Genomic DNA, 26075 nt, shown 5'->3' with positions numbered 1-26075 from the left:
CGCCGACCGCCTTCCGACATGTTGGGTGGAGATTCTTCTTGGTAAGTACTCCGCCAGCATCCTTCGGACCGACTAACAGTCATGGATAGTTGTTTATCATTACCACGACATGTGGTGTCGTATTCCTCTACTTCTTCCTCCCGGAAACAAGCTCTATTCCTCTTGAGGAGACTGCGACCGTATTCGGCCTGACTGAAGAGGTTGCGGTGAAGTCGAGAGACATATACATTGATCACACCACCCACGAAATCACAGTTCAGCATCACGATGATATTGCAGAAGTGGGCGCACCCGCAATCGGGCAGCTGGGGTCCGAGAAGGAGACCAGAGCTGAACACAAAGAAGTGGCTCGAGGAGTGTGACTGTAAGGTCGCCAAAAAGCTCGGCTTGTCCTGGTGCGATTGTATTGCACTGAGAAGACTCCAGCAAGAAAGCTTCAGCAATGTTCGCAGTTTGGGAATTGGTAACTAGCCTAAAAGCCTGGAAAATTTTATCCACAGATGAAAAGAAAGATGCGAGAATGAGAGCGTCGCATTCCATTCCCTGGTACATCTGTAGCGGGTTATGACAGTCGTGGACTGAAGGGAGTGAGGAGACATCTACTAGAGCCTACAGGTGGGAGCACATTCATCACGCCTACCGGTTTGCCGCAAACGAGAGATATGCATTGGCGTTGTAAGGTCTCCCGTCTTCAACTCCCTTTCGGCATGCATTCCCTAGAACCTTCCACAGATGCCTCTACCGGCATTGTATTAATTTTCGAAGGAGCTTTTCCGCTTGAGGAGTATCGAATGGAATCCATGTATGCTGCTTCACCTGCTGAGTAGAATGCCGACACTGGGCTTCTCGTGGATTCCTTTGTATCGCCGTCCCTGTGTACAATATTCCTTTGCAAATCCACGTGCTACGTATTTCGAATTGCTTTGAAGCGAACATTGAGACACTCTGGCTTCACGAACCAGAAGTTCTTCGTCTTCCACTCTTCTCCTGGCTTGGCCAAAGTTATCTGCTTAACATTAGAAATTTTCTTCTTAGAAGGCCACAAACTGATGTACCTCGTATGTTCGCAATAGTTGCGGTACCATCTTTGATATCTCCAGCAGGGAGATGTTCTTTCCTAGACAGGTACGAGAGCCCGATCCGAACTGAATCCAACAGAGGGAGTCAGCCATCACTTCAATAAAGATAGAGGTGAAGACTATTTAGCTTCCTTACCGTGAGTGTGGCCCTCTCCATTGCTTTTAATTGCTCTGGATTGGCCTTCAGCCACCGCTCGGGATTCCAGATCTCAGCATCTTGTCCAAATACATCCTTGTTTCGGTGCAATACCCATGCGTTGACTCCAATGATCGTGCCGCCCTGGAGCCGGTGTCCACCAAGAGACGCTCCGCCCTCTGGCACCACTCTTTCCAACGGCATGCCAACAGCAGGATGCAGTCGAAGTGCTTCCTTGATACAAGCTTGCAGGTATGACATATTCTGTGCCTCCTTCCAGCTTACCGCTGTGTTGCTGGCCAATTTCGCCGCCCTCACCTCCGTACTCAAGGCTTCTAAACTGCGTGCATTCGACAACAGGTGATAGAATACAGCAGTAAGGGTGATACCGGTGGTGTCTGAGCCGGCGCCCACGTTATTAACTGACCAACTTAGAACGTTTCTGCGGCCTGGTCAGATTGCGGTGAACTTTTGATAAGACGAACGAACTTCTTTGCATTACCGGAAATGGGCTTCTTTCGTGTCCTGGTCATTGGCTGCGTTCAAGAATCGTGACAAAAAGTCACAGTGCTGTGGCACGCCTGAGGATTGCAAACGCTTTCCGATTGCGTCGGCTGTGAACGCGACCATTGGATCTGACACTTCGCGTTTGGGTATCAGAGGATTGCGTCTCAAAAGCCTGTCTACCCAGGGCATTTGGCCAACCTGCACACATTTTCAGAACTTCAATGGCATGGACGAGTAACATGCGCCACTTACTGGTGCGCCGTAGGTAAAATGACGGTGTATTCCATCGCAAATGCCTCCGATGTCATGAGCCTGCTCCAGGAAGCCAAATCGCTTGGAGAAAGTGATCTCACCCATAACGTCGAAGGCGTACCATTGGAGCCACTGGGCCAAGTTACACGTTTCCCCAGTCGAAGCGAATCTTCTTCCGATCACGTCCATCAAGATTGCCGTCGTCGAATCGACTAGGGGCTCATAGGAAACCAGTGTCGACATAGCATAGGCATGAGCAACAGGCTTCCTCTGTGCTCTATGCCAATCGTCGCTTTGTGTCGCAAACATGCTCTGCATCAGCTGCCCATTCGATACCGGGTCAAGAGCGGTGTAGAAGTCTGATTTGCGGAAGCCTTTCGCAATTCCATAAACGATCGGCAACGCATCCGGGTCGCTGACCGAGACAAAGTTGGGACCCAAACGAACGTAATTGCCATGCTTTTGGTGGAGTTTGATCGTTTCCCAATGGCTTTGCCCTCGAAGGACCATCACAAGACGGTACAAGTTCGACACGGAGGCCAAAAATGGTCCTGGAATAGATCTGAGATCACGTCTGAATATCCTCCGTGCGAGCCATGTGATGGTAAACAACAGAATCACTATGAATACGACGTCTCGAGGCTTTAGATGCTTTCCCAGCGAGATAAGTCGGGCGCTGCTGGACTTGTTGAGGATCCCCATTGTAGCAGCAATTTCTCTCTCGTTGAAATGACTTGTTGAGACCATCTTGTAAAAGGCGTCGTCGTGGCGCCCCTAGCCTCCATTCCAGTGTAGCAGAATCTCTTATTATGACGAGATGCATGTTACATGGCGTCGGAGTACAGATGTTTCAAACAAACTAAATCAATTCCAATGCCCGTTGCGGTACCCCGCGAATTGAAATTGATGCATTTCTCCCCGTAAGGCATGGCAGCTTCTTCGAGTCCCCGGCCACTGGTTCCAATCCACTCCGAAGTCCGAACGACTATACATTGGTCCAAAGCATTAAAGCGCGTGACGATATGTGGAGAGATACACGCAGGTTGCTCCGTCCGGAATCTACAATGCTTCCGTCGAGATACTCCCACGTACATGGGAGCCATCGGACAGAAGGTCCGCATCGTCATTCCCGTTCGGCAGTCGTCTCGGTCTTCATACTTTTTCGGGAGCTGCGGTGGTCTTTCCTAGAATGTCGCTGTTATATTGTCTATTATACCATGTTGAAAACCGACACTATAACACAAGAGATTTAAACGTGGGCACCGCCTGGCAGCTCCGAGGCTCATTACGCGGAGAGGAAGAGCAGCATCTACTAAATACAAAGAGAAATAAGATACATCTCCCAAATTTTAATCGGTTAAGACTTGCATATAAACATCACCTTATACGGATATTAGCATCCATGGGTACTGACAGTGTCGGAGGTAAAGTAATGTAATCTATCTGCTCCTGGGCTTTCAATCATGTCTCACAGCATTCCAGCATCGTTACGGGCGGAGGTGCGGGAATAGGTCTCGCAATAACGAAGATTCTGCTGGCGCAGGATACAGTATCTCTCGTTGTTGGTGTGGATATCAAAACATCGGAGCTCGAAGCGCTGGCGACCTCATACGCCCAACGCCTTTTAGTGGTCCAGGGAGATATTACGAATCGATCTACAAATCAAAATGCCATCGAAACTGCCACCCGGCAGAGGGGAAAGATCGACTGTATTATCTTGAATGCGGCCATCCTCCGTCCCGTCGGCCCCATTGCCGATACGCCCATAGAAGATTGGAAGAGATTGTTTGACGTTAATTTCTTCGGGCTTGTCCATGCTGTGAGTATATCAAACGAGGCACCACATGCGTCGGAAACGGCGAGAACCATCAGGCTTCTGACGCCGTTTCCAGGTTCAGCTGTCACTACCATATTTGCGTCGAACAAACGGCCAAATCCTCATGACCTCATCGGGGGTCTCACTGCAGCCATACCACGCCTGGGCTGCTTATGCTTGCTCCAAAGCAGCCATGAACTGTCTGTGCGCCGGCCTGGCAAAGGAGGAGGACAAGGTTACGCTCCTGTGTCTAACGCCAGGCATTGTAGATTCAGGAATGCAAGCAGAAGTGCGGGAGGAGCGTAAGTTTCTTCGCTGATGGTGAACAATACCCCAGTGGCACTCACACGCTTCAGACAAGTCGCGCATGCCCGCTGAGCAGTATAATTGGCTGACAGCTCTTCACGCCAATGGAGAATTGCTCCGCCCAGAAGCACCGGCAAGTACATTTGTGAGGCTGGCGCTTACTGGGATCCCCAAGGACCTCAATGGGCAAGTGATTGCTTGGGACGACGACAGGGTAGTCACTGAGAGCCGCGGCAGCCTCTGAGAATGAGCCACTTGCGTAGTTTTCATCTTGGACTCTGGATGCTCCGGTTAGGCACTCAGGAGAATGATTTGCAGAGTAAAATCCGACAAAAGCATTGTCCCGCTTATAGAACTGTATCCTGTTCACGACCTCTCAGAGCCAGAATCACTTTTTCCAAATTCCGTGCAATCCCCCAGACTTTTTGACGTTTCAACAATGCCGCGGTTTGATCCAGAACTTCCTGCCGGCCCGTTGGAGCGCAGAGTGACTGAACACCAGAGATGCTGATACACTGAGGCCCACCACTTTTAACCCAGTGAAGATGTCTTTTGGCAATGCTGTTGTCTCCGGGGTCGAGCTGGTCAATCTGCAGCTGCGGGCTTTGGTTTGAAGGCGTGCTAGGAGGCAGCAACAGGGCAACGCATGAGAGGACCACCCCTGCATGAAAGATCAGATAGGGCTCCAGTGGCATGGAGTTCGGGTAGTTTCTGATTAAGCCCAAGATCTGCGCGCTATGGTATGCGACTTCTCGCGTTCTCTGCGAGTCTTCCGATCCCCAGCGCCTCATGCGGACGGCCGCATTTTCAGCCTCGAGCCCGTGGCGGAGGTATGGGTAGAGCCAATTCATTAGGTCGCCCGCTCCGTAGATGTGAGCAACATGAATCAACCGCATTCGATGCACCAGTCGATCAACTTCTGTCTTTGTATGGCTCTTGGATAACACCACAATGGACACAGACATGGCATCAAGGGCCCGCAGAAGATCGGTCCGACCGTCGTCGAAAGGAGCAGGCATTATCAGGTCGTTGAGTGGTGAAGATCGGTTCTCTTTCAACGAACACAGCATCCTGACCAAGGTCAAAACAACAAGGAAACGGTGCCCTTCATCGGTAATCTTTTCAGCGGCATTTGGTGTCCCATCAAAGAGTATTCTGATGGTAGGCCGCAAGGGCAAGTTCGTGGGATAAGTCCGTGGAGGATGAAGGGCCGCCCAAGCCTGTGCAGTCTCAGCAGCCCATTCCTCGGCGGAAGCTGGGAGGTTGAGGTTAATGTCACCAATGCTCAAAAACGGTCGGTTGTTGAGCAGATATGCTACCGAAGCATCATACATGTATAGGACCCAGCCCAGGCGCCGTAGTTTCTCGGCCTCGATCCATTGCCGCCACATATCTTCCAATGTTAGGTCCTCCTGGGTCGGCGCCGGTGCTTCGAAGCGGAACAGACCCATACATCGCGCTTGGTGCAGCAAGGTACTACGAGATGACTCGCTCAGCTCAAAAAGGCGCTCGCTACCAGTGCAATAGCCGTGGGTGCCTTGCAGAAGCTGCGCGGTAAGATAGGGCCCAGTTCGAACAAATCGGCGGTCCTGCTCGGCCATGAAGATTAGGAGTCTTCTAATCAGCTCAGAAAGGACAATGGAGAAAACTTTGGCGCCTGGAAGATCAGAGTAGCAAGCTCCAATGCTGACCATGGCCAAGGTCAGCACCAAGTCTCTGCCGGGATCAAAGGTTGGTTGGTGCACAAGATCGAGCGTCGGGTGGAAGTACGCGAAGTATAAGTCGATGCAGTGATCCAGCTTCTCTTTGGAGGGGAACTGGTCCAGGTTCAAAGATTGAATCGAGTTGTGTTCGAATGGAAGCATGAGGCATTTTCGAAGTGCATGCCAGGTGCGATCGCTAACTGGCATCACCGAGAAGAACCTGGCGAAGGCATGGAAATCATGGCCCTCCCCGCCCAGTGCTGGCAATGCCATGTGGCTTTGAGTCGGCCTGGGAGTGTCTAGGGGCCATGGATCTCCTGGGTCTCCCATCTCCTGGGGTTGCGGAGTGAGAAGGCCACCTAATGCAGTGGTGGAATCAGGGTCATGCCCACTCAGGTCCTCGCGATCGTGATCTCCAGCATCAGTGTACCTTGTTGATAGCACCGGCGCAGGGACAGCCGATACAGGCAGAGTCTGAGAGAACAGGCCATCAGAACACCCTTGGAAGCCGAATAAATCAGCAGGGCTAAGCAGATCCTCGCCACTAACGTCCTTGAGTATCCAGTCAAGGTTTGAGTTGAAGTCCATATCATCAAACGTGGAATACAGGTTGTGGGGGCCCTCATTGGAAGTGATGTTGTGCTCAGGAGCGGAGTTGGCGCAACGATACCGAGTCGTGCTATGATTCTCTTGATGAGCCATGGAAACTTCATTTGTGCCGCTTTCGAGCAGCTGATTGCCACTCAAGGGCGAGAACAAGTCATTCCCCGAACCGTCTCCTAGGGCATGAGAGTCATCTGATTGTTGGTCGTACGTCGCAGTACTTCCACCTCTTGATCGTGAAGCTGTCGGCTTTTCCTGATTCTGACCTGAGTCACCGTAAATGCAAGTCAAGCTCCGGCGTGCACACGATGCGCACGATGGTCGTTCGCCGTTGCATCGAGTCTTGGACTGAGAGCAGGAAAGACAGGCTTTCCTTCTTGTCTTCGGCTGTGGTCGGTGTTTATCATGGACGCGCATGTGTCTTGCGAGCGTGTCTTTGCGATCAAACGGACGAGAGCAAATCGAGCAATGATACCTAGCGTCCCTCCAGGTTGCATCCTCGGTAAAATGCATTTTGTGCTGGTTGGATTGGGGCGATAGTCAGGTAGCATAAAGCTCTATGGGAAATCCAGCACCGTATCTTCTCCTGCGTGATTGACTCTGAAAGCTCAACCCTTACAATCTCCAAGAACGATGGGCTGGAAAAGATACTGGGACTTATCACCAGGCTTGGTATGGGGGTGTTGCGGGGTCGTACATTCCAGGACATGTGCACAGCCTCGCTAAGTATCCGTGGACTACCCCACGAATACGGAGTGCCCCAGAGAACAACCGATGGCATTCAGAGACTTCCCGTCATCCATGGATTGTTCATCTCAGGGCCGACAAGATGACCGTGTGCTCAAACTTTGCTTGACATACCAAGTGCCACTAAGACTTAGCGAGACTGGTTATGGCCTATAGGTGCCTGAGATTTGTAAGACATCTTCTGGAGCGACCATGCGCTACGGACTTGAGTGTGGTTTGCCCGAACTCCGAGACTATCATGAAGGAGACAGCAGGCATTATTTCGGGATATCCTTCACACCGTGTTGCCCGGGTCCATCATGACTGAATATCGCAGCTCATCGCAGCCTCTCTGCCTCCACAAAACTCAGCTGCTGAATGGTCCAGGATGCAGAGCTGGTACAATGCTTCAATGATCAATACTTTGTGGCGGCGCGTGTCCTTTAACTGCTAGTTGTTTTTGGCAGAGTGACCAAATGGCAAGCAAGCAGACAATGGAAGGCAAGGTTGCCATTGTAAGTGGCAGCGCCAGAGGAATTGGGGCAGCTACTTGCGTGGAGTTGGCGTCGAGGTAAGTCAGAAGCCCGATCGTAATGGTTCGACGACTAACTGAATCCTCGCTATAGGGGAGCACTCGTGATAGTGAACTATCCATGGCCTTCTCAGCAAGTTGACGCGGAGAAAGTACTCGAAACCATCAAATTGAGCGGCGCCATCGCCGCTGATCAGTGTCGAGCAATTGAGGCGGACATGTCTACGCTCGGTGGACCCCAGCAGCTCATAAATGAAGCTGTCCGGCTGGTTGGTAGACCCATAGACATCTTGGTGAATAATGCAGGCATAGCCATCATGCGGCCTCTCAAAGACATTACCTTGGACCAGTGGGACATGCAGATTGACCTTAATGTGAGAGGGATGGTTTTGCTCACTCAAGCTGTGCTGCCTCATCTGGCACAGAACAGCCGTATTGTCAACCTCAGCAGCGTCGGTGCGCGCCAGGGCTTTCCAGGTTCCACAGTATATAGTGGTACCAAATCGATGATTGAATCTTTCACCAGATGCTGGGCTCTGTAGGTTGCGAGATTTCCACGGTATCACAGAGTATCACATCATGGCTGATCTGGACAGAGAATTAGGACCGAAATATCACTGCACCGTCAATGCAGTCGAGCCAGGGCCTACAAATACAGCCGGCTTCACTCAGTCTGGCCCCAATTTTCTAGAGAACATCCAGCCTCTCCTCGAAGCAACGCCGATGGGGCCACGCATGGCAGAGCCGTCCGAAATAGCATACGCGATTGCTTTCCTTTGCGAAGAGAGGAGCGGCTGGATCACGGGTGCCTGTTTGCCAGTGAATGGGGGATTTTCAATGCCCTGAGCCCAGTTCCAGAAGGCTCCAATATCATGACTCCGCTTGTCGACAAGCTCAGTGCTTCAATAGTCTCTTCATGGCATTGATCCTTATACTGAAGACCATGTGATTACCTCTAATTACCGCGTCCAATGGTGTCTACTGAAGGCATCAGCATTCTCAATCAAGACACTCGTTATAGTCTTTGTATTGGTCTCAGCCCTGAAGACAACGAGACCTCTAAGGATAACATCACCGGCCGGAACAACTTTTGGTGGCTCGGCGGATGGCTAGGGGGCCACTGGAAAGCCAATTTCGAAAATAAGGGAGCCGTACGTAGCCAATTGTATGATTTTGTGATATTGGAAAGAGTGGGAGTATTCGACGCTAAGTTGTTTTGGAATTCGGGGCAGTCCGAAATGTCCTGCGACGTATCGGTGTGTGCCTAGCGACGCCCGGGGTGATATTAATGAACAGGCTTGGGGCGAAATCTCGCAATGAGACGGTAACGTCGTTGTTGGCTCAGCCTCCTCGTCGATTCTGATTTCCGAATACTACGTAATGTATTTTCTCAACCTCGAATGCCCAAATGTGCCTATGACACGACGTTTCGTTCTCTTCCAATTAGAAAAGGAAAACTTTGAGCCTAGAGTCTCGCTGGCGCAATCTCTTGCCAAAGATGTAGATGACCACCACCGTTGCATCAATGACGAAGACCAATGCAGCAAGGATACAGAAAACGGCCACCAGGCCGTCCGTTTGAAGCCAGGGAACGACTGCAAAACCGACGGCGAACGACACTAGGTTTTTGAATCCATTGAAGGTCTGTAGACTCATCAGCAGTTGCCCGCACTTAGCAAGAGAGCTACTTACCACGAGGCAGTCAAAAAGAATAGGAGTGTAGCTGTCCATTAGATACGGCTGGATGATCGATCCTATTCCAGTCAATGCCACTCCCACGAGGCCAACGCCAATGACTGGGACGATCCAGTGAGCCCCATGCTGCAAGCCAACTCCAAACATCAAGAGCCCGGCTGGCACAAGAAGGGCAGGAAATATGGTCACAGGGAGACGCATTTCGGGCTCAAAGACGCCGTGGTTGCGTCTCGTGGACCATTGGCTCAACTTGTCGTTCAAGAAGCCGCAGAATATCGACCCAAAGGCATTTCCAATGCATGAGCTCAGATAAACAAGACCCTGCTGGCCGATGGAGAAGTTGTAAGGCGGAGCTCCGAAATAGACAGGTATCATGGTTATCAATACCACGACACTGTATAAGCGCTAGGTCAGCAAGGCCCTTGGGGGCTATGAGAAGAAACAGGACCCACCATGTCACATGAATGGAGAATGAGAAGACAGCCCACACAACACTAGGATAACACCAAGTCGCCCAGGGTCTCAAGAACGAGGCCACCACGTTCACATCCCTCTGGACTGGAGACCAAGGCTTCAGCTCTTGAAGAAACGAATTTTTCACTGCTTTTGGGCTCTGGGTCTCGACCATCTCAGTTGTGGTTTCGTCTTCAACCTTGGTCATGAGGTCAGCAGAGGACGAACGCTGATCACCAAGTTCAAGTTGGTCGTTCTCCTCGATGCCAACGGAGTCTAGCGCCTTGTGCAGATCTCGATGGTATTGTGTTTCCGGGACAAAGAGGAAGATCAAGATTAGATCTACCCCGGCCATGATGCTGGTAAGCCAGTGAAACCAGCGCCAGCCTTTTGCCTGGATGAGGTAGCCACAGATCACGGGCGCCAGAGAGCTGCCCCAGCTAAGCCAAATAGTTTGGACTCCGGCCTGGGTGCCTCGCTCGTGTAGATAGAAGAGATCATGGAGAGTGTCCACACTGAGAGGCTCACTGGTGCCACCTAAGTCAAGAGTCAATTCGAGGCATTCTATTGAACGCTTCATCGCTTGAGATCTCGGTCGGACTTACTTGCCCACGATGCAAAGAATCTTGCCAGCAGAAGAGAGGGATATGATTTCGCCACCGATGCCCAAATATTGCACAGGAAGAAGAAAATACTGATGAGCAACCAGATTGGGCGTTTCCCATAACGGGTCGAGAAAGGGGCGACGGTGTAACATCCCATAAACTCCCCAAGGAGACACGCCGATATCAGCCATGTCACTTGTGTGAGACTGACTTCGAATTCAGCTATAATCTGTCCGAAGCCGGGAGCCAGTCCTGTGATGCAGAAATTGCACAAGCCAGACAACCACAGCACAGACCAGAAGGCCGTCACGCGCTTTGTGAATGACCAATTCTGAGACAAGTCAGCGACTGTATAAAGCATTTGAAAAGATGAATTCCCCTACCAAAGGATCGTTGGGGTCATTTTGGTTTGGTTGGGGGACGAGAACAATCGAGGTTCCTTTTTTGTGCTGTAAGGCTGTGCCCCCTGGTTCCATTAAGTCAGTATCGATCGCTCAACGCGAGTGACAGACCATTACCTGAAATCAATTGAACCGTGCCATGGCTATGTTCAATCTCGTGTAGAGCAAGACGCTTCATGGTCAAAAGAGAGGGTTGCGTGTGCATTCGTCATGGGAGTAGTGGAGGCGGAGTTGGATGAACAGGCCCATAAAGGTATATTGTACTTCATCTCCGCTTATGTACTTCTGAGAGCCGAGTCTCCGTCTGGGGTGCATAAGGCAAATCTCCGCGGGAGTTCGAGAACATGGCAGCGAGTGGGCAGTCCATACTAGCATACTCATTGTCCAGTGGATCTGCGGAGTCAGTCGCGAAGCGGCAGCAAATTGATCGCATACACTGTGGTGTGTGTTCACCCAAGCACGCTGAAGAAGTCCGATAGAGCCAGATCTTGGGGAATAGTAATTGGTAGAATGTAGAAGACTTCAAGTTCGACTGATCATTGTCCCGGGCATAAGGTGGCATCGGGGCGCGGAGTTTACCACACTTGTATTCCCCTTCTCGTTCACGGCATTGTTAGGGAATATCAGACTTAGCGCACACAACCGGCGTAGAGTTCTTGAGGGTCTCAAGCAACTCCAGGAGCAATCGGTCATGTCTAACTTCTTCATATCGGCCCTGCCAGTGGTGGCGCGTACCCCTCCAGCGATCCACTCATCTCTTTCTGCCCGGACCGTTGCCGCGAAGAATACAATTGTCGGCCCGGAGATGGGCAGTTGACCTTGTTGCCACCCGCTACGCACAGGCTTGAGCTTACAAGAGTTTCAATACTGGACAGATCTTTACAGAATACAGGCATTACTTCTGGATACACGAGATTGAAAGTCGAGGGTCATTGTTCGACGCGTCACAGGACACCACGGCTTCAGAAAAGAGCAGTAGTCAACTCTTGCAGCATATCATCCTTCAGCATGGTCGCCAGTAACTCCAGCCTAGGTCCTGGTGAGATGCCACCAAGTCTTACACCCCAACCGGTTAAGACTTTCGACAGAGGCACAGTCGGTGGTGATGAATATGGAGCATTCACGGGTTTTGGGAGAGACGGACAAGAGCACACTCTCTTTGGACCTGCAAGCTCAGTCCCCCTGGAACGCCGTAAGAAGGTCATAATAGTCGGCGCAGGCATCAATGGAATCCAGCAAGCGACGGTTTTGCTTAGAGATGGCTATGTCAAGCATGGCGACATGAAGATCATGGACGCTTTGGACGGCTACGGCGGCGTCTGGCAGAAGAACAAGTACCCAGGTTGTGCTTGTGACGTTCCCGCCATGGTCTATACCACCTCCTATCATATAAACAAAAGTCAGTCATGCTCCCGCCAGTGTCGGACCTCTGTATCGGGGATATTAATGCTAATTCGCGCAGACTGGACTCACTTCTACGCAGAACGGGCTCAGATTGAGGAGTACTACACCGAATTTGCGCTCCAATATGGCCTCGATAAGTGCACACAGTTTCAAAGCTTTGTTCGGTCATGTGCATGGGACGACGACCTGATGGTGTGGCATGTGGCTGTGTCAAACAAAAGGACCGGTGAAACTGAACACTGGATCGCCGACTTTGTCTGCCAATGCGTTGGAAGCCTAGATCGGCCAAAATGGGGCAACACGCCGGGCAGGGAGAACTTTAAAGGCACAGCATGGCATACTGCTCACTGGAGGCATGATTGCGACCTGACCGGCAAGAAGGTGGCTATCATCGGTTGTGGGCCAAGTGCAGCACAGATCCTTCCTGAGATCATCGACAAGCCGGAGCATCTGACCGTGTATATGAGGACACCACCGGTCTGCATTGCACGGGGTGATTTTGCTTATTCGAGGTATATTCGCCTGGATTCCCAACCTGTTGAAAGAGTGCTAAGTACTAACCAGGCTTTTCCGATGGGCCATCAAATGGATACCGCTGTTTGCGTGGGTAGTTAGGACGTACATGAACTTGGAGATGATGCGCAACTGTCGTCCGATGGCCACGGATGGGAACCCTATGAACGACAAGATGACACAGGAAGCGATCAATTTCATGGAGTCCCAAATCTCTGACCCGGAACTTCGAGAAAAGGTCCGACCTCATTCCAAGTGTAAGTGATATCACCCGGCCCTTTCTTCTCCGCAAGGAGGTCAGTACTAAACTTCCAAAGTCTTCTGCAAGAGGCCATTGCATTTGGACGGCTTTTACGCGGCCCTTGCAAGAAAGAATTGCACAGTTCTCAGAGAAGACCTTGTCCGATATACCGAAAAAGGTGTAGTATCCAAGGACAAGCCGAGCGGAAAGGAGATCGAGCGTGAATACGACATCATCATTTTCGGCACTGGATTCAACGTGTCCCAGTTCCTAGAGCATGAAAAGGTGACGGGAATCAACGGACTGGATCTCCAAGTCAAGTGGAAAGACCATCCTGAGGCTCTTTACGGGTTGGCCACCAGCCAGTTCCCGAACATGTTCTATTGTTTCGGTCCGAATTCGGCACATGTTTGGTCGTCGCAACAAGACAATTGGGAGCGGCAAGCGAGGTTCACGGCCAAGGTCGTCAAAGAGGCAGTGCTGCGAGCACGAAAAGGCGTGAAGCTTGCGATTCATCCGCGACGGGATTTTGAGCGGGAGTACAATGTCGAAGTCCAGCGGAGGCAGACTGGGACCTTTGTCTGGGCCCGTCCAGACTGCGTCACCTACTACAAAAACGACGATGGCTGGAATACCTTCACAATGCCATGGACGTGGTGGCAGTTCAGAAGGATGCTGAGAAAGATTCACTGGGACCAGTGGGAGGTCATTGAGAAGCCTATCGGGAAGGTGCAAATCAGTACAACCTAGGTCTGCAATATTGATAAGCAGCTTGATCTTCAAAAATTTGTTGCTGGAGATCCGACCGGGAGTTACAGTGCGAAAGCTCGCCTCTGAAAGATTTTGTCCGCTGTTCCGTTAATATGAGGTAAATTCCACTTGCTCGCGATCAGAGGTATATAAAGTATGTATTTTTGGATCCTAATGCGTTTTTCTACCGGGAGTAAACTCGTTAAAGTGCTCAAGTGTACGAATGAATGCCGTTTGGTACTGGGCACGAACATTCCCGTCATCGGTATCAGGCCGTGCAGCAAATCCATGTCCCATCTGTGGAAAGCTCTCTATCTTGAAGGGTACATTCGGACCCATTCTGCTGTTTGCCCAGTGGCAAAGGTCTTCGGGTAGTGAAGCAGGGACCATGTCATCCTTCTCAGCCAGTCCGATGTAGAGAGGCGCCTGAATGCCATCCATGTCCTCGGCTTCCACAAAGCTGGGGTGAAAGCAAGCAGCCGCTGCCAGCATGTCCTTACTCAACCTCAGGACATGCTTGCCGCCAAAACAATACCCTACGCCGACAACTGTAGCATTGGGGTAGTGGCCTTTAATATGGCTGGCCAAGTTGTTGAGAAGGGCAGAGACCTTCGCATGGTCGTGTCGTTGAAGCCAGGATGAAAAGTCTAGGTCCCGGAGGATTTGCTTCTCTTCCTCGGGCCATGGTTGCTCATCGATGGACAAAGAGTGATCCTGCTTGAGGAATTGAATAGGCAACGGGTCTCCTGGTCAGGTATCAGAGTTGTCCGGAATGGAGCTGGATGAATGGCTGACCTTCGAAATAGTCGGGTATGATCACTTGCCATCCTTCTTTTGCAAAGGTATCTGCGAGTATCAGATTGTGCTTCGCCAGGCCGAAGCCATCGGGCAATAGCAGCAAAACTCCTTTTCCAGCGTGCGAGTCCAGTTCGCCGTCACTAACGTAACAAATAACGCCGCCTAGGATCGCATATTGCCCGCGTGGGATGTAGGAATCTACGGTGAACAAGTGTCAATCATCCTCCCAATCTGCAAGAGGTTGGTATAGGAGGCAACTGGTACACTTGAGTCAGCGGGAGACATACCTGGAGCCGCCTTTCCTGCTTGGCAACAGTTCGACATGTCGAACTATGCTTCCTGTTTAGTGAAGACTTGCTAGTCTCGAAGTTGGAAGGAAGTGCTGCCTTGCACGTTTCATACTGCCAGTGGGAGGATCTTCGGCAGGGCCGGCACTAGGTCTGCTTGATAGGCCTTCGCAGCCTCTGGTTTTCTCCGGAGCGAATTGTGGTTATTTTCCCTCCGATAGGCCTGTACCGGGTGTGATGCCAGAGACCCGGGCCAGAAGTTTCAATCGCCAACTGCTTACGACGTCCATTATCCCCAGGGAATCCATGGTACGCATTGAGATGAGACACAACAGAGGCTACACCACTCTGATGAGTGTGATCAGCAATCCAAAGATTCTATGAATTGCTGATTCTCCGTCCCTTGTCTTGGCTCAATCGCAGGATGCCGTCTCGACTTCCTCCAGACAGTCGGCGAGGTCGGTGGTATGCTCAATTCCTCCAACAAAGACAAGCGACTGTTGCTACAAGGATGCTTTGCGAGTCTGTGAAAAGCTTGTTTGATGCTGCTCGAGGGTGTTCTTCGGGGACTATCCTCTATTCTGAACCACTTTGAGTCGGCTGGATTGGCTCGAAGTTTTCGTTTTCCTTCCGCTCCCATTTGGGCAGATGATACCCCGGCGGACAAGGCCCAATATGCCAGTCGGTCCTCATCGCTTCAGAATCAGCTGGACTTCCGCAGGCCTGGAACTCCAATGCCAACTTTACAAGATCCAGATCACCTAGCCCCCACATGCTGCCATCTACCTTCTGGTAGTACTCTTTTTTGATGGCGTTCTCAAACCCCCTGTTGGCGATAAATCCCCTGATCACGTTTTCATTTCTCCCATGGCTGACAATCTCATCGTAGTGGCGTATTCTGCCAACCAGGTCTTTGTTTCGAGCCTTCAGCGGCACCTGTTGCTCCTCTGTGTACTTGCCATAGGACTGCATTTGCATATTAGAGACGACAAGCGAGCATTGGACCACGTACGACCCGCCTTGACGGCTGCGGAGGTAGAGACCATGTAAAACCCCGGCGGCGCCGGCGTGGCCCGTCAGGTAGTCGGCGTTGGGGCCTGGGAATATGTGCGGCTCATCATATCCATGGAACCGGCCAATGTCCATGCCAATACCGCAAACCTGGAGGTCGCGGTTAGCTGGAGCAACAGAAAGAAAGACTTTGACTAACAGTATCGGCGATTTGTGCCCAGCCGGGTCTGGTGGTCCACGGACCTTTCCAGCCATAGCAGTTTTCCTGACAATAAACAAGGCCTCTGTCTCGCTTAGCCACCAGACCCAGGACGGCATCGCGGCCAAAGCCAAGGTGTTCCATTACAGCAGGGCGATAGCCGTCAATGAACACATCAGCATCTTCAATGAGTTCGAGCAGTTTCTTTCTCCCATCGAAGGTCTTGAGGTCTATGTCGACACTAGTCTTGCCGATGCAACCGTCAATGAGTGTGATGGGCAGTTCAGTATTCTTTGAGCACGACACCCGAATGACTGTTGCACCCAAGGCTGCGCAGACGCGGCCAATGGTGGGCGCGGCAATTGCCCGTGAAAGATCCAGAACTTTGATCCCAGAGAGCGGCCGACAGTCGGCTGGGTCAAATGACACTTTGTCCCAGGCCACGGAAGGTTGAGTATAATGATGCTGTGGAACCAAGTTGTAGTAGGGTTCGTCCCTGATCGCTTTCCCCTGTAAGAAGTCAGACGAGAATGCGCTGAGGAATCGCTTCATCAACGGTACCTGAGGAGTGGATTCAAACTCTTCCTTCTCAAGACATAAAGTGCCGGGAGTTCGATATACATTGTTACTCCAGTCGTCAAGAAGCTGTGAGTTGATGTCTCCGACGACCTTGCTGTACAAGTCAATTATTTGCGGCCATGTGAGGTTCTTCTCGTTGTGTTGTGGGAGATTGAGCATCTCCAATAGCGGCGTGGGATTCATGTTGCCGTGCAGCGAATACCACCGCCCGTCTTTTGATTTGTATATGTTCGTTGCTAGCTGCCGATAAAGCTCCCGCGTCATACCATGGTCCCATCGTTGGACCGCCGCCATCATTTTCGGACTGCCGGACAACCATTCTCCCTCATGGCGAACAAAAAGAGCACCGAGACCATTGAGTAAGGCTTGAGAGACATCGATCTGACATTCTTGCTCAATACCATATCGATCTTCGGCAATGGTAAGGGCCAACAGTCCTATGTAGCCAAGTAGGCCAGCCTGAGATTCTGCTGCCTTAAACGGAACTGGGAAGAAAGGGTCCGTTTCATCACCAGTAAAATGAACCCTATCTCTCAATCCCTTCACTTCTTCTGGGAGCTTAAGACGAGGGTCCGTGACGATAGCCTCGTAGATCCTTCGTGCCTCTGACTGAAGGGTGTAAGGAGGTTCGTCTCGCGGTATCTGCCCCGAAGTCATGGTTCTTGGTAGAGATGTTTCCAGTGGCTTCAGCTGGACAGAGGACGAAGTGACAATGTCTTTGCAGCTTAAATTGGTGTTTCCCTGGGGATATTTTGTCCAAATTCTTAGCCTGCGTGTTGTCAACACCGCGCCTGCAACGGAAGGCCGCACTTCGGACCATGTGTGCTGTCGTGGTGTTCCATCCCTTGGCGGCGGACGTTGCTGTGGTTCGTTTCGGACCCGAAGGGCACAGAGAAGTTTTGACTGCACTGTTGGCTTTTGACACATTTGTCTCCAGACCAGGTGATCTATCGTTGTTTCGCAGAAATGTTGCTCGAGCACCATGAAGTTCACTTCAATATTCAAAGCACAAAGGAACATGGGCCATAGTACCCGGCTCCCATAAATGCACCTTGAGTCCCCTTGCAGCGAATCCGGAGCATTATGCATGTTCACCGGGAGGTTTGATGGCAAGTCATGATTGAATACATTCAAAATGACGTCCATCCGAGTGTGCCTGTGTTAACCAGGTCACCCAGCACGGTTCGCTTCAGCAGGAACGCTCGTAGAGATCATGGGAAGCGCCCGCGTCATCTGGCTTTTTCCCGCCCAGTTTCCTCCTGAAACACATTGTAATGGTACCAAAGATAGAGCCCGTCAGCCACAGCAGCATGTTGGCAATGTTGAATCCAGCCGCAACTTCAATTTGGGTGGATTGGTTGTCGAAATACTTCCCGCGAAATGCCGCAATCACGCCCGTCCAGGCAAAAGTGAGAACCCATTGCCAGGTCAGAACCCAAAGCAGCCAAAGCCTGCTAGGAAATGGGAAGAGAATATCGATTGCAAATAACATCGCAGTCAGTGTAGATAAAGACCCGATGACGATAGCGTAGACCTATGAATATAGTCGCGTTAGGGATACCCATACATCCAAATTTCATCTCTAGCAACCCACCGAAGCACCTGTATCTGTGGGGCCATTGGCTATGTCTGAAGCATTAAGAGCAATATCAATCACAGCAGCAGTGAACTGCGAAACAACTTGCACAAGGCGGACAATGCGGCTTGTCGAGGCATCTTTCCACGGAAGCCCAACGCTGATCATGTTGTGCTAGCAGAGTAACATGCAGGTATCGAACCTTACCAAAGAGGTATTTATGAGTGGTATAAAAATTGGTATCAGGTTGGAGAGGCTTTTAAAATGCCCCTTTCTTGCTTATAGCATCCAGGGAACTCAGGCAACAATAATTTTTAAGACAAGCCCCCAACTCCGTATTCGTATTCGTGTTCGACGATTTCCTGTTTGAGACAACTTCGCGAAGGGTAGAATACTCCACCGTATAGACGATCCACTGTAAAACCGCATACTTAAATATATGCTCCGCCGGAGTGCGAACTCCAAATTGTGTAAAAAAAATTATCCCCGCAGCAGGAAAGATTGGCGCAGGGCAAAGAAAGTCACGAAAGCCTAACAAAAAACATTTCTCTTGTCAGGCTTCTTGCGACTGCCGGGGTATGGCTCTGATGCGCAATGGCAGGATACGTCAAACCAATCCCCGCGGCCACCGGCGGCCTGGCCTTTTCCCGACTACAGTCCGACGAGATCAGAAAGATCTCCGTCAAGAGAATCCATGTCACTCCAGCTCTGGATTCTATGTTTGGTCCGATACCAGGAGGTCTGCATGATCCTGCACTAGGTGCCATACAGGCGCTGGACACGAAGTAAGTCCTCGAATCCCTAGGAGTTTCGGTACTAACATCCACAGCTGTTCTACATGTCGCATGAACGCAATCCACTGCACCGGGCACTGCGGACACATTGAACTGCCTGTCACTTGCTACCATCCACAATACATTGATTCTACTCTACGTCTTCTACGTGCGAAATGTGCCTACTGCCATCGCTTCAAGGCTGCGGAGAACTTCGTCAATCAAACGGTGTGCTCCCTCCGGTTATTGCAATATGGGCTGGTTGAGGATTATCACAATGTCCAGAGCATTCACCTTAGAGGGGGCCTACCAAGGACACCAAAGAAGACGAACTCTGACAACGTGGTCGAAGATATGGCCGAAGTCGAACCAGAGGAAGAAATTGCGGATCTTATTGACCGGAGAACGAGGATGACAGACCGTGCCATCAGAAGGGCGCGCAAGGAGAAGCTTATTGATGACCAGGCACTCATCCGAAATCCCATCGCTATCGCTGCGCGGAAGAATGTCATTACAGCTTTCCTGAAGGAGGTCCCCAATCTCAAGAAATGCGCCAATTGCGGCGGTGCCAGCATCCCATACAGAAAAGACAGGAACGTTAAGATATTTAGACTGCCGCTTGCGGGGAGGCAAAAGGAGGCCATGTATGTGCTGGGGAAAAAGGCGCCAAACCCTCTTCTGTTTCTCCGTTCCGAGCAGACCCAGAAAGAGGAGGTGAAAAAGACCACCATGCTCAACGGAGTCCGTGACGAAGACGTTGAAATGTCCGATCACGAAGACGCTGAGGAGACAGAACTACACGGAGCCGAAGAAGAAATCGCCATGCGCAATGCGTTAGAGACAACATCGAAGTCAAAGAATGCGGACATCAAGGATGAAGACGACGTACAGGCATATATGACAACAAGCGAAGTGCACGCGGCGCTCACTTTACTATTTGACCGAGAGCAAGAAATCCTCCAGCTAATATATGCCTCTCAGCCTGGTCGAAAGGCCGTGAGAGTATCTCCGGATATGTTTTTTGTCACGGCAGTACTGGTTCCGCCAAATAGGTATCGACCTTTGGCTAGACACGGACCTAATCAGATGCTGGAGAATCAGCTAAATTCTACGCTGAACAAAATCATCAAAGCGGCAGGTGATGTTCAACGTATCTCAAGGGAGTCGAAAAGGGCAAAGGTTGACCCAACGGTCAGACCCAGGAATTTGAACGAGAGCCTACAAGCCGCAATTGTCCTTCAAGAGTCAGTAAATGCGCTTATTGATTCTCCTGTGCCTGTATCTGGCAGGCCAACTGACCAAGGCATAAAGCAAGTTCTGGAGAAGAAGGAAGGTCTTTTCCGAATGCATATGATGGGAAAACGTGTCAATTTCGCTGCTCGCAGCGTCATCTCGCCAGATCCGAATATCGAAACCAACGAAATCGGTGTGCCTCTTGTTTTCGCAAAGAAGCTGACCTATCCCGAACCTGTTACAAGCCATAACTTCGAGGAGTTAAGCAAGGCAGTGATTAACGGCACCGAAAAGTACCCTGGAGCGGCAGCCATTGAGAATGAGAACGGAATGGTTCTCAGCTTGAAGCGCAAGACGATCGAGCAGAGAAGAGCCCTAGCAAAACAGCTGATGACATCGACTGCCCCCGGGGCAAAAGGGGAGAATGGTAAGAAGGTGTATCGGCATCTCCAAACTGGCGACGTGGTCATCATGAATCGTCAGCCTACCCTGCACAAACCTTCCATGATGGGTCACCGTGCACGCGTGTTAACAAACCAAAAGACCATTCGAATGCACTACGCCAACTGCAACACCTACAACGCCGACTTCGACGGCGACGAGATGAACATGCATTTCCCTCAGAATGAGCTCGCCCGAACTGAAGCCCTTCAAATCGCAGACACGGATCACCAGTACCTTTCCGCGACGGCGGGTAAACCGTTGCGTGGTTTGATTCAAGACCATATCTCCATGGGCGTTCAATTTACCAGCCGAGATGTATTCTTCGATCGGGATCAGTACCAACAGTTGCTTTACAGCTGTCTCAGGCCAGAAGATTACAATACGGTGTTTGACAAGATCCAACTGGTGGAGCCGGCAATATTAAAGCCGAAGATGCAATGGACTGGCAAGCAAGTAATCACGACAGTTTTGAAAAATATCACGCCAGAGAGATTCCGCGGTATCAACCTTACGAGCAAATCATCAACGTCATCGGACTCGTGGGGCGAAAAGACATCCGATGAACCTGAGCAATGGACTGTTAGCAGTAACAAGATCGTGTTCAGAGACACCGAGCAAGTGGTCATTTTCAGAGACGGCGAACACCTGTGCGGAATCCTCGACAAGAGTCAACTTGGCCCCAGTGCCGGAGGTCTCATCCATTCGGTGCACGAAATTTACGGACATATCACCGCAGGAAGACTAATGAGCATCCTCGGCCGACTTCTTACAAGATATCTGAACGAGCGCGCCTGGACCTGTGGAATGGATGATCTCTATCTAACACATCAAGGCGACAAGGAACGGCGACAGGAACTGAATAAGGCCAAACAGATGGGCCTGGAGGTTTCGACTGAGTACGTCACGTTAAAATCCGGCGAGGTCGACCAAGGAAATCCCGAACTCCTCAGTCGTCTTGAAAACGTGCTCCGTAACGATGAGCAGCTCAACGGTCTGGATCAGGTTTATAAGGCTAAAGTCAAGTCAATAACGGACAATGTTTCAAAAGCTTGCTTGCCCGCTGGTCTTCGAAAACCATTCCCTCGAAATCAGATGCAAGCAATGACGATCTCTGGAGCCAAAGGGTCCAGCGTTAACGCGAATCTCATCTCTTGTAACCTTGGCCAGCAGGTTTTGGAAGGGCGGAGAGTTCCTACCATGGTCAGTGGCAAAACACTACCATCCTTCCGAGCTTTTGAGACAGATCCAGCTGCTGGTGGATATGTTTCAGGGCGGTTCTTGACAGGTATTAAACCGCAAGAATACTACTTCCATGCCATGTCTGGCAGAGAGGGCTTGATCGATACAGCTGTAAAAACATCCAAATCCGGCTACCTACAGCGCTGTATCGTGAAGGGTCTCGAAGGACTTCGAACAGACTATGACACGTCGGTACGAGAGAGTACAAACGGAAGTATTATTCAGTTCCTGTATGGAGAAGACGGTCTTGAAGTCACCAAGCAGAAGCATCTGAGGGAGTTTACCTTCCTTGCCGAAAACCATCACTCTGTCGCAACACTTATGAATGCAGAAGAAGTGATTCACAAGCTCCCACAATCAGAACTGGGCGAAGAACAGAAGATCATTCTGAAATCCCTGAAGAAATCCAAGCCGAAAGATCCGTTGACAGCTTCCTTCAGCCCCGCGAGCCATTTAGGAAGCACTTCAGAGTCGTTTGCGACAGCGTTGAATGATTATGTCAAGCTGGACCCGAACAGACTAATTCGGGACAAGAAGACAAATCCAAATAGCACACTTGGCAAGAAGACCTTTCGGGCAGTCATGGACTTGAAATACATGAAGTCCGTTGTCGATGCTGGGGAGGCGGTCGGGGTCGTCGCCGCACAATCGGTGGGAGAGCCTTCCACCCAGATGACATTGAATACTTTTCACTTGGCTGGCCACTCCGCAAAGAACGTCACCCTCGGTATCCCTCGACTACGGGAAATCATCATGACTGCTAGTGCTAACATCATGACTCCGACGATGACGCTCAAGCCCATCGAAGAGTTGAACAATTCTGAAGGAGAACGCTTTGCCAAGAGCATCAGCCGCTTGCCGCTCTCTCATGTCATTAATGACATGTATGTCATCGAGAGAACTGGTGGCGGCGCAGGATACGAGACCGAAAGAATCTACGACATTCGAATTGACTTATATGACCCAGAGGAATACGAAGAGGAGTATGCCATCAAAAGGATAGACGTCCAGCGATGCTTCGAAAGAATGTTTCTTCCGCGATTGGATAAGATGATTAAAGTCGAGCTCAAAAAGAAGGCAAAAGAGGCCGACCGCTCGGAGGTTACGGCGGCCGTTCCAAAGGTTGGTGTGTCTATTGGCGTTGACGAGGCAGCCAGGACAAGACGTCCAAGAGCTACTGAAAATGAAGGTGGCGAAGACGACATCGATGAAGACGCAGACCCAGACGACGCCAAAGATATGGCGGCCAGGCGTAGAAGAGAGAACACCTTCGACGAGCCTGACGAGGATGAAGATGCCATAGCCCAAGAATCGGGCGATGACCTGATGAGTGATGATGATGGCGACATGGGCGAGGAAGAAAAGAAGTTGCGCACCAGTCAAAGGGTAAAGAAATCTAGGAATGCTCAAAATCTCCGGGAACTGGATCCAGATGATGAGGCAGATGACGCTGAAGATTCGGCAGATGAGGCCCGAGTCAACCAGCTCAAAAGCGAACTGGATCACCTCAAACGTTTCATCTTCGCAAGAAACCAGGGCAAATCCTGCCGCATCGTCCTCAGCTACAGCTCCAGGACGCCCAAGCTGCTCCTCCTTCCTCTCCTCGAAAAATGCGCGCACACGTCAGTCATTCAGTCCATTCCCGGTCTCGGAGTTTGCACGCAATTTATGGAAGAAGTGCACGGCCCTGACGGAAGACCAGTGAGACGCACTGATCCGGAGACAAATAAGGAGGAGATAGTCAAACAGCCCATGATCACAACCGAAGGGGTCAATTTACTCGCCATGCGTGACTACCAGGACCAAATCCACCCGCATTCGATATACACCAACTCGGTCCACGATATGTTGAAATACTACGGCGTCGAAGCAGCGCGGGCGACGATCGTCAAGGAGATTGACAATGTCTTCAAAGGACACGGAATCAGCGTTGATGGGCGGCATTTGAGTCTCATTGCCGATGCTATGACACATTCCGGCAGTTACCAACCTTTCAGCCGGCACGGTCTTGTTAAAGAAGGGGGAAGCCTGTTGGCAAAGATGAGCTTCGAGACGGTCATGGGATTCCTCAAGGATGCAGTGTTGTTCGGTGAACGGGATCCATTGCTGGGTCCCAGTGCGCGCATTGTGGCAGGGAGGAGAGGAGATATCGGCACAGGGGCGTTTGATGTAGTCATGCCTGTACATTGACGAGAATTATGGTTTGAAGCAGGATCGGCTCTTAATGAAATCACTTGGACTGGACAGCATTGCGACTACTTGAAGAACGGAACCGCGTCGAGAGAACCACTATGCCTTTTCGAATGACGCTACTTGTCTAGATGACGCCTGAAACAGTCCATCCGTGGGCGGACGGTGCACGGTTCCTTTCGACCGACTTGTTCGTGGAGAGCTGAAGCCTTCCTGTTGGCCATGGGTAGCGTTCTGAGAGAGGGCGAGGTTGCAATTCATTCCTGCTACTTGACTGGACTAGGACTATTCAACTACTCGACAAGCAGCAACTTCGGCTGACCACAGGACACCGCAGCATACTCTGAGAAAAATTTGCAAGTCAGGGATGGCCCCAGACCCCAGAACAACCCCCTACCTACCTACTTGCGACTCAGCTGCTTTCCCCCGGAATAGCCCACCGGGGCCAGGCTCTAACGTTGTGGGTTTGGGACAAACGGCAGCCGGGGACGCGAAACCTCTCCCACTTTTACTGGTAAAGGACGGGGAGAAGTCCCACCTTCACGGGGGCAGGATTCGTCCCTCAGGGCCCAGCCCACCGAGGCTCGTTTTCCTGTCCACGCAGGCGGAGAAGGCTTCGGCCTGGTTCCGAGGATAGCGCCCTTCACATTCTCCAGACCACGCCCCGAACCAGGCAACGTCCCTGAGAATCGAGTCGGTGTCATGCTTCCGCCCGGCCTAGTGTGCCGCCTGGACCTGAGCCGCAGGCTGTGCTAACGAAGCTAGCACAACTAGAGGATGAGTAGATGGAGGGGATGTCACTCCCCTTGCATACACGAGAAGATCGAAATCCCAAAGAGGTTTCTTCTCCGACAGTGGGCACCGTTATCCAAAGCCACCAGAGAAGCGGACTGAGCAATTCGAGGTTGTCATATTTCCGTGGACATACCTACTTGTATACAAGTACGAGCCCGACTCGTATATCCTCTCTAGCACTGTCACACCACCAGCGACGCCAGGCTGACTTTCCGAGCATGGTACCCCCGGCAGAGTGAGCAGGATGAGTTGGCAAGGGGTTGTTTTCCCGGCAAATTGTTTCCCTGGACGCTTCGCCCCATTATTACTGTTGGGGTGAGCAAAGTCAAATGCAGATTCCTCCCTTCCCGCAGCGACGATCATCCGGGCCACTGGGGTTTTATTTGTGTTTGCTGATGCATGGCTCGCCTCGGTCTCGCGGCAGGATCAATAAGTTGACTCGAGCAGAAATCCATCGAGCAGGGATGTGACCGAAGATCTCGTCATACCCTATTTCGTCTCGACGGCAGTGGTGCGGCCCGTCTATGCAATTTTCGTTACATGGACTGCTGCAAGGTTGTTGCAGCGACTACGATTTCTCCTGTCTGTGGGATATCCCTATCTCTGGGTACATTCCATTGGCTCGACCATTCCCACATCTAGGAGGACCAACAGAAGTAATATACTTTGGCCAGGCATTTGTTCCATGCGGAGTACTCGTATGCCTGCCGTTGACCCGCCCACCGGTTTGTCTGACCATCGAAAGCCCCTTGGATCTGGTGAGCCTTGAATTTTCTGGGCGCTCGTATCCACGCACTGTTGACTACACCTGTTCGAACCTGCCATGCATTCTGTTCTGAGCGCCACCAAATCGCCGTCATGGTCCCTGACCAGTACGCTCATGCTACCCTCTGACCCTCTGCAGCCACGTGGTGACTATCTCCTCTTCAGGCAATTCTCCCTTGCAATAAAGGAGGGAGGCTGTCACGGGGAAGTTTGCTGGTGTGGGATCCCGTTTGACTGATGTCCCCCACAGACAAGCATCCAGGTTCGCACCACCTCTTTGATGCAACTCTTGCATCCAGGCCGTCATGGCCGTCTCATAGTTCTTCGACTCTACTTAGAAACACTTTACCCCGGATTCCCCCTTTTTCGCTTCCTATTCCTGAACCAGCCGTTGCTCGTCATGAGTCTATGCTAAATTAGCAGCCACTCATCCATTGTGCCCAGCAAGACCAACGATTTGGATA

General features: G+C 51.2%; 5 protein-coding genes across 5 annotated transcripts; 2 read left to right on the top strand and 3 right to left on the bottom strand.

Annotated features, from left to right (window-relative positions):
* Positions 1-7604: 7604 nt before the first annotated feature.
* PV07_09785 (uncharacterized protein) lies at positions 7605-8506 on the top strand (the record flags this gene model as incomplete). Its single annotated transcript, XM_016397071.1, has 3 exons — positions 7605-7699; positions 7755-8198; positions 8257-8506. The coding sequence occupies 3 exons, from the start codon at positions 7605-7607 to the stop codon at positions 8504-8506; spliced, it is 789 nt and encodes a 262-aa protein (XP_016244262.1).
* Positions 8507-13893: 5387 nt separating this feature from the next.
* PV07_09784 (uncharacterized protein) lies at positions 13894-14844 on the bottom strand (the record flags this gene model as incomplete). The annotated part of the gene is made up of 3 exons (XM_016397070.1): positions 13894-14468; positions 14518-14718; positions 14808-14844. 3 exons carry the CDS (start codon positions 14842-14844, stop codon positions 13894-13896), a joined length of 813 nt encoding a protein of 270 aa, XP_016244261.1.
* A 539-nt stretch (positions 14845-15383) lies between these two features.
* On the bottom strand, positions 15384-17742 carry PV07_09783 (uncharacterized protein; the record flags this gene model as incomplete). Its single annotated transcript, XM_016397069.1, has 3 exons — positions 15384-15968; positions 16018-16527; positions 16579-17742. The coding sequence occupies 3 exons, from the start codon at positions 17740-17742 to the stop codon at positions 15384-15386; spliced, it is 2259 nt and encodes a 752-aa protein (XP_016244260.1).
* A 43-nt stretch (positions 17743-17785) lies between these two features.
* On the bottom strand, positions 17786-18340 carry PV07_09782 (uncharacterized protein; the record flags this gene model as incomplete). The annotated part of the gene is made up of 2 exons (XM_016397068.1): positions 17786-18130; positions 18191-18340. 2 exons carry the CDS (start codon positions 18338-18340, stop codon positions 17786-17788), a joined length of 495 nt encoding a protein of 164 aa, XP_016244259.1.
* Positions 18341-18686: 346 nt separating this feature from the next.
* PV07_09781 (uncharacterized protein) lies at positions 18687-26052 on the top strand. Its single transcript, XM_016397067.1, has 2 exons — positions 18687-18957; positions 19002-26052. The coding sequence occupies exons 1-2, from the start codon at positions 18767-18769 to the stop codon at positions 24049-24051; spliced, it is 5241 nt and encodes a 1746-aa protein (XP_016244258.1). The 5' UTR covers positions 18687-18766; the 3' UTR covers positions 24052-26052.
* The last annotated feature ends 23 nt before the right edge of the window (positions 26053-26075 follow it).

This window comes from Cladophialophora immunda (genome assembly GCF_000835495.1).
Source record: "Cladophialophora immunda strain CBS 83496 unplaced genomic scaffold supercont1.6, whole genome shotgun sequence".
Taxonomy (NCBI): Eukaryota; Fungi; Ascomycota; class Eurotiomycetes; order Chaetothyriales; family Herpotrichiellaceae; genus Cladophialophora; species Cladophialophora immunda.
Note: the sequence above shows the minus strand (reverse complement) of the source record. Positions and strands in the feature narration are given on the sequence as shown.